Consider the following 8,286-nt stretch of genomic DNA (forward strand, 5'->3'; position numbering starts at 1 on the left):
GGGCTGGTGGTGGTGGTGTAATGGTGTGGGGAATTTTTTCCTGGCACACGTTAGGTACCTTGATACCAATTCCGTAACGTTTCCATGCCCCAAAGAATTCAGGCTGTTCTGGAGGCAAAGGGTTGTCCTAATAAATTGTCAACTGAGTGTATTGCCATATATTACTTTTCCCTATGGGCAGGTCTTTGCTAAACCATGCTGAGTGATGTCCAATTATCTGATACAAAATAAGATACTTTGAGTCAGTTCTTAAAGATGAGGAAATGTTTGCCAATAGAACTTAGCAATTTATTACACATCAGTAATTACATGATTTCTCCGCACATATAGAATACTAGGCAACATGACAACAAAGGGTTGGTGAAAAACAATTAGCAACAATCAAACACTTTAAGGAAATTACAATCACATCAAATCAAAGTACTATATACAAAATATATTACAGTCAATTACACACATAGTTACACACATAGCACGAAGTAAAAAAAATATCAGAAAGAGGCTTGGCTGAGCAGTGTTCCCACAAACTAAGTTCTTTAAACAGAACGATCATGTGGTATATTAGGTCCGAAACAGCCAGCTAATAATTTTGGTACAAATTTGAAAAATATTTGGCCAAGAAGTGATCAGAAGTATCCCTGGTGAGTGGTGTGAGGCATGGAGAGTGGTCTAGGCTTCTCCAGTGCTTTCTAAAATACCTACAGATGTAGGATCTTAATTTGAGAAAGTTTGCTACAGCAGTAAAATAATCCTGCAGCAACAGGAAATGTGAATTATTATCTGGATTATAATAAATTGACATTTTTGTAGGGGTTTATACATTTCATTCATTAGGGAAAATTAAGTCTAAAACCTCAAAGTGGAAATTACAAACTTTAGAAGCCTTTTTAAAACTGAAATACTCTACAAGTTTGCATTTCCTGCTTTGCAGTAAAATTCTTATCAATAAAAGAATGATCAAATTAAGATCCTACATCTGTAAACCCACCCTGGACTTTTTCTAGTGAGCGGAGAGTCTTCTACTTGAGAGTGAGTACACAGGAAATGTGTTGTGGTTCCAGGGGGTTCTGTTAGAGCTGGTCACAGCTCAGTGCCAGGGTGATGTCACAGTGATGTCATATCCTCTCTCTCAGAACCAAACAGTATTGACTTTGTCCTGATCCAGACCTGATAAGAGCGTGAGAGAGCACAACATCAACTTTTAGATTAAACAAAAACGTAGCATGCATGTAGACATCAGTGGAGGCTCCTCAGTGAATTTCATAAAAATAAAAATAGTAAAACATTTAAAAATGTATCCTTTTTAGATTAAACTACACTAAATATATTCACATGTCACAAAATAATTGATTCAACCACACTGTTTTGAAATGAAAGTCTACAGTAGCCTCAACAGCACTCTGTAGGGTAGCACCATGGTGTAACCAGAGAACAGCTAGCTTCCGTCCTCCTCTGGGTACATTGACTTCAATAAAACAACTTAGGAGGCTCATGGTTCTCACCCCCTTCCATAGACTTATACAGTAATTATGACAACTTCCAGAGAACGTCCTCCAATCAGAGCTCTTGCAGCATGAACTAACATGTTGTCCACCCAATTAAAGGATCAAAGAATGAAACTTGTTCATAAAGCATAAGCTACAGCTACCTAGCTAGCATCGCAGTGCATAAAATGTGGTGAGTAGTTTACAAATAGAGAAAAAGACAAATGTTGAACAGTTTTTAACAAATGAATTTGAAAAATTAAGGAGAAGCAAGAGACACACAGAGAGAGAGATATTTTGTCATTTATTTTCACTTTCACTTTGCTAGCAAATGCAGCTAGCTAGCTAGTTTAGCCTACTCAAACACCCGGCTCAAACAGAGGGATGCTATGTTAGCTAGCTGGCTATGCCTATCTAGCACAACACTGGAACTCTTACAATTCAAGGTAAGCTTTTGGTTTTACAAATGTATTGCCACCAGTGTAACTGCTAAAGTGCTTATTCAACTGCTTACTGACTGCACACTGTAACGTTACTGCATAATTGTAGCTATGTTGACTATGACGTTACTTTGGCTAATATGGTGACAACGATGTAGGCTGTGTGTAGCGGTTATGATTTGGCATGGAAAGGGTTTTCACCTGGACACATTCAGCTGATGTGTTGTGCATTGAAGTCCTCAAGCAAAGGGAAAAGGTGAGAGGAGAAGAGTGCAAAGATGCGAGAAAGAATACAACGTGGCGGCTATGAAAGTGAACTGTGTTTACATGTTATCGGGGGGGTATTCATTTCACAGATTCTGTTGTAAACGTTTCTTAAACAGAAGCAGACGGAACGGAATGTACAACTGTTGGACTAATGATTACACACTAAATCAGATAGATTCAGGCAAGAGTGTGCAAGGCAGTATTTAATGTGTCTGACCATGTGTCACTGTCTGTCACCTCAATTTTCTCTTAACCTGTGTGTACCTACGTTAAAAAAGACTTGCATTCATAGGCTAGGTTGTAGCAGAAAAATTCAAGTATCATGTAGTAGCCTAAACCTATCAATGTTACATCGAACTGGGTGAATGGAATATGAATGACAGCCATTCAATATGCTGTAATAAAAATAAGGCCATGCAGATAAAAAAAAAAAAAGCATCCCTCTTCTTAAATGGCACTGACCACCACTGGCAGACATACAAGAGAGAGAGTGCATGTGTGTGTATGAATGCTCCAAGTCCGGGGCTTACCTGAGTTGTAGGTATCCAAGGGTGTGTGTAGAGCTGCGGGCCAGGCTGGGGGGGTCAGGGTGGGGGGGTTGGGGCTGGCCTGCTCCACCTCTATCTTCACACCACTGTGTATCCCTGGGCTCTGGCTGCTGTGTGAGTTACTGTGTGTGTTACTGTGTGTGCTATGTCCAGCAGGGCTGTGGGCTAGGGGGCTCTGAGTCTTCACACCAGGCAGGAGCAGAGGGCTGAACCTGGGGTCTAGGCCTGGGTCATGGGACGGGTGGGGATGTATGACCGGGTGGGTGTGGTGGGGGTGCATGTGTGTGTGAGGGTGTGTGTGTGTGTAGACATTGTGGGCGTGTGTGTAGCTGGCGGAGGTCTGAGGGTTGCGGCTGTAGGCCCAGGGGTCTGGGAGAGAAGCTGTAGGAGGGAGGCTGGGCTGGGGCAGAACGTGGCCAGTCCACAGCGCACTGTCTGGGGCATGGAAGGCTGCTGGGCTGGGGGAGAAGTCTGGGTGGACGGAGAGACAGGGGCTGGTCTGGGACGGGTAACCTCCACCCCACAGAGAGGAGGACAGGGAACCACACTGGGCCTCCGAGAGAGATACACTGTCTGTGAGAGGGAGGGATGTCATTTGTATGAGAAGAGGTTGTTATGGACACAAGTTTCTACCATGTAATTGTATTAATTCTAGATAAAAAGTAACAGTAAAATGTACATTTACAGTAAATTACTGGCAGCACAGAAGTCAGTAAATTACTGTAGATTTACCGGAAATTAACTGTAACAAATGCACAGCATATTACTGGAAAACCTGACTATAGTAACATGCTGTATTTCTATAATTTACAGCACATTACTGGAAGAACAGTGGTTAGTATACTGCTGCAGACTTACAGTGCAGGTAGCTATCTCTTTACTTGCTGTGACTATGGTATATTCTTATTTACCCTAAATTTTAATACACTGACTGTAAATCGCTCTGGTTAAGAGCATCTGCTAGATGACCAAAATGTAAATGTAAAAATTAACACTTGCTAGGCACAATGCTTGGCATAATTATAATGACCTCCACCCCTAAACAAGGCCATGTCATTGGAATAATACCCAGCAGTGTGCTTTGCAAATGTACATTTTAAACATTTACATTTTGGTCATTTAGCAGATGCACTTGTCCAGAGTGACTTATAGTCAGTGCATTCATCTAACATTGATTTAGAAAAACAACACATATCACAGTCATAGCAAGTAAAATGTTTCTGGAAACAACTTTGCCCATCTTTGGCTAGTGCAAAGTGTGATACGGTCATTTTCCCAGTAACGTGCCAATAGCTTACTGTGACTTAAAGGAAAATGCAGCACAATGATGCAGTACAATACTGTAAAATGTGCCTACTATACTGTAACAAATGAAATGCTACTGTAAATGCTACAGTAACCAGTTTTTTACTGTAATTACTAGTGGTGCGGAAACAAAGCTTCCTTTCCAGACAATTGTGTTGAAAATAGGTTCATTAAATGGTGTGTCATTAGCCTAGTGGTTAGAGCGTTGGACCAGTAACCACAAGGTTGCAAGTTCAAACCCCCGAGCTGACAAGGTACAAATCTGTTGTTCTGCCCCTGAACAGGCAGTTAACCCACTGTTCCTAGGCCGTCATTGAAAATAAGAATTTGTTCTTAACTGACTTGCCTAGTTAAATAAAGGTAAAATAAACAAAAACAATCACAATGCACATTAGTGACTTCTGCTGGTCAGCAATAAATAGCAATGTGTTTTTTTCCCTCTACTGATTTCATCAAAACTCTGTAGCGCAGCAGTAAATCGTTGGCTTTAATGGATTGCCAGGTGGCTAAACACTCAATCATTAAAAGTTTGAGACTTGCTGCCACTCTGATCTTTCCCCTATATACATGTAATTGTTAGGAAACTACTACCACATTTCACTTAAATTGTTACAGCACTTTCACTAACAGATGCAACAAGTATAGTCTCAAATGGGTTTATGAGCCACAACAATACCATGCACCCACAAAATGGTTTTGGCACTCCAAAATTACAGTATGGTACTGTATTCTGTGGGGGTGGAACTCAATTATGTAAATTACTGGTGACACAGAGACCAGTAAATTACTGTAGATTTACAAGACAAAAATAAAAACAAATACGGTATGGTACTGTATTCGGTGGGGTACAGCAATCTCACTAAGGGGTGCAACAAATATAGCCTCTTACAAGGCCTGCCTTGAAATATGTTAATGAGCCATACATTATTTTGCCAACCAAAACATTTCCCCACTATGCAGCATAACACAGTATTCTGCTGTAAATATACAGTAGAACAGGTAATGCAGTATTTTATTGTAAAATTGCATTGATCTTTACAGTACTGTACTGTATAGAATTACAGTATAAAACTTTTTTTTGCTGTAAATGTACAGTAATTTGTTACAGTGAAAGATAATACGAATAAGACTGTTTTCAGGTGACATAATTCAAACTATGAGTAATGATATGAAAGTCCCTGTGTGTTCCTACCTTTCCACAGTCCAAACGAGGCAGAGGTGTGCATGGGGGTGGTCCTAGACGTCTTCATCTCTCCAGTGAAGGCACTGGTTTGGTTCAGAGCCCTAGAGAAATGTTCATCCACCACATCCCCAATGTCACCATGGAAATAGGTGAACAGAACACACCTGGAGCTCAGGTACTCTGCCTCAGCAGGCTGGCTGTCCTTCCCAGTACCCCCACAGCCCCTCAGCCCAGAACCCTCCAGACCCCGTTGGACCCAATGCTCCCCTGCCAGTCTCCCCCCTCCTCCCCCACGCTGCTGTTGCTGTCTCCCCCCTGGACAGTGCTGCTCTTCGCTGTCCTGCTGCATCCTGCTGTACACACCCAGCTTCTTCTACAGAGAGTGAAAGAGAGAAAGAGAGAGAGAGAGTGCACGAGAGATAAAGTTAAAGTACGAAAAATTCATCTCAAAGCTTCAGCCATGATAGCACCATCTGTCTGTCTATTTTGCGCCACAACGATCAAGCCACATGATTAAACGTGTGTGCCACATACACTGAACAAAATAGCCTACATCAATGCCCTTGTTAAAAGTCATACTATCCGTTACAAACTTCAATTTTCTATGACCTCCATTTTAAAGGAAAACGAATCATCTTTACAGACCGAAGTTTATTCAAGAAGTTGTAGGGTGTTTCTCAGCGTGTGTTCTGGTGAAAGTATGTCAACTATGAAAATGCTCGTGGCCGTTCCAAAAGAACCATCATCATCAACATTCCTGAGAGACAGTGACGAGTTGTCATTAGCCGACACCCTTCTCACGGAACGAGGAGATGAATCATCCTAGTCATTATACCTGCTCGAAATGCACGGCGAGAAATGACCGCTTCAACTTTTCGAATTGTAACTTTATGAGTTCTGTGGTACACGGGAGTCAGGACTTTTCGCTGTGAACTGACATCTGCGACGGGCCAAAACTTTCAGCACGGAGTGTATTCGTGCCTAAAGCACCCGGACAATTATGGGAACACTAAAACAGCATAGTATATATATATATATATATATATAATAATATATAATATATATTACATATTATAATAATATAATATATATATGTATTACAAACTATTTTAGTGCAGTGTGTGTGGATACCCACCTGCTGCTGGTGCTGTTGATGATGGTAGTATGCCGCTTTGTAGGCTGCTGCCGCTGCTGCTGAAGACGCAGGGAGATAGTGAGCTCCATAACTCTGGTAAAACATCACATCCAGACAACTCATGGCTGAGACGGAGCTGTCAGGGGCTCAGAGAGAAACACAGCCTGGATCAGCGCTCCTCAAACTGATGTAATCCTCACATCCACCGCTGCCTCCATATAAACCATGACTGTGACAATAGGCATGCTGTCGGTGAAAGGAACTGTTTGCATAAAGACAATACCGAATCACTAGGACCAACACCTCATACTGTGCCAAACCAAACCCGAGTGAAAGTGAACAAAAGGTACGGGACAAACTCCACTTGGTTATTAGAGCTACACTGATTGGAGGAAAGTTTTAACGGTACTGTATATAGAGGGAGAGGAGGGATAGGACTCTGCGTGCACACGCCCATGGAACTCATACACGCGACTCGAAGTGGAGAGGTATGATGAGGTATGATGAGTGTAGCTGCCACTTGAAGATTCATTCAATCAATCACATGTATTTAATTTTATAAATCCCGTTTTACATCAGCAGTTGTCACAACGTGGTCTACAGATACCAAGCATAAAACCTCAAGACTTGGCCTCGAGTTTCAGTGAAATGTAATTGTAAGTATCTTCAGATAAGTGAATGTAAATATTCAGCATTGTGTCATAGACTATCTTTCATTGTATGTTGATTGTCATTTTAACCCAGTGAGTGTAGTCTATCCATCGAGTGTAGTCTATCCATCGAGTGTAGTCTATCCATCGAGTGTAGTGTATCCATTGAGTGTAGTCCATCCATCGAGTGTAGTCTATCCATCGAGTGTAGGGTATCCATTGAGTGTAGTCCATCCATCGAGTGTAGTCTATCCATCGAGTGTAGTCCATCGAGTGTAGTCCATCGAGTGTACTAACCTATAGTAGAACATTTGGCATAGTTTTCCAGTAAACTTGGCAGGTTCTGACATGACCCCAACAAAGGGAGAAAAAAGAAAGAGGCAGGTTAGACTGCAGTATAAAAGACTCCCATAAATTCTGTAACAGAGGGATGTCAACATTATTATGTACTTATATAACTATATTCATACTTCACTGAATAAACCAGTGGAACCAAGGAACTGAACCGCACTGACTGACTGCATTCACCTGACTAGGATATTCTCTTCCCAAATCCAAATCAAAAGATTTTGAATAGGAATCAGGAATACATTGCGTTTCCACACACCCACTCCTCTTAGATCTATAATAAGAACCTGTGTGAAGGGGCCAGGGTTTGGTTTGGAACATGTCCCTTAGCTGTCTTTGGTCCTTTGGCTAGTGAGGAACTCAGTGGAAGATGTCAATGAGTGATCTGCTTCCACCTGCTGGTGACATCACAGAGATCACTGCTCTCAGATCGACAGGTCTCACCATAGAATAACTTAATTGAATAGGATCTCTGTGGGTCTCACCACTCCTTTCTGACCCTGAGTAAACCTTGTATTTCTCACATGGCTGGTGCTTCTGTCCCAGGCTCCCAGCTACAGACCTGAATAAAGATTGTAAATGGTCCTGGCCTGTGATTTCAGCCCAAACTCTGTAGATGGTGTGTCCGTGTCAGTTTTTGTAGAGCATAGACAGCTGTTCTTGAATGGCATGTGCAGAGGAGAGGAGACGAGAGGGGAAGAGAGAAGAGACAGGCGGGGAGGGGAGGAGGGGAGGAGAGGATAGGGGAGGGCAGGGAAGAGGAGATGGGAGGAGAGGAGATGAGAGGGGAGGAGAGGAGAGGGGAAGAGAGTGGAGGAGATGGGAGGGGAGGGGAAGAGAGGGGAAGAGATCAGAGGCTGTAAACAACAGAAGTGCTGCTGAGGATGATGGTGATGATGATGACGGTTATTATGGGGATATTTTTG

The 8,286-nt window shown here is 42.2% G+C and overlaps 1 protein-coding gene across 1 annotated transcript; it reads right to left on the reverse strand.

Annotated features, from left to right (window-relative positions):
* Positions 1-249: 249 nt before the first annotated feature.
* Positions 250-6,750, reverse strand: LOC139380420 (vestigial-like family member 3). Its single transcript, XM_071123080.1, has 4 exons — positions 6,363-6,750; positions 5,237-5,600; positions 2,722-3,312; positions 250-1,167 (listed from the first exon to the last, which is right to left on the reverse strand). The coding sequence occupies exons 1-4, from the start codon at positions 6,483-6,485 to the stop codon at positions 1,130-1,132; spliced, it is 1,116 nt and encodes a 371-aa protein (XP_070979181.1). The 5' UTR covers positions 6,486-6,750; the 3' UTR covers positions 250-1,129.
* Between the last annotated feature and the right edge of the window lie 1,536 nt (positions 6,751-8,286).

Source organism: Oncorhynchus clarkii, chromosome 22 (genome assembly GCF_045791955.1).
Source record: "Oncorhynchus clarkii lewisi isolate Uvic-CL-2024 chromosome 22, UVic_Ocla_1.0, whole genome shotgun sequence".
Taxonomy (NCBI): domain Eukaryota; kingdom Metazoa; phylum Chordata; class Actinopteri; order Salmoniformes; family Salmonidae; genus Oncorhynchus; species Oncorhynchus clarkii.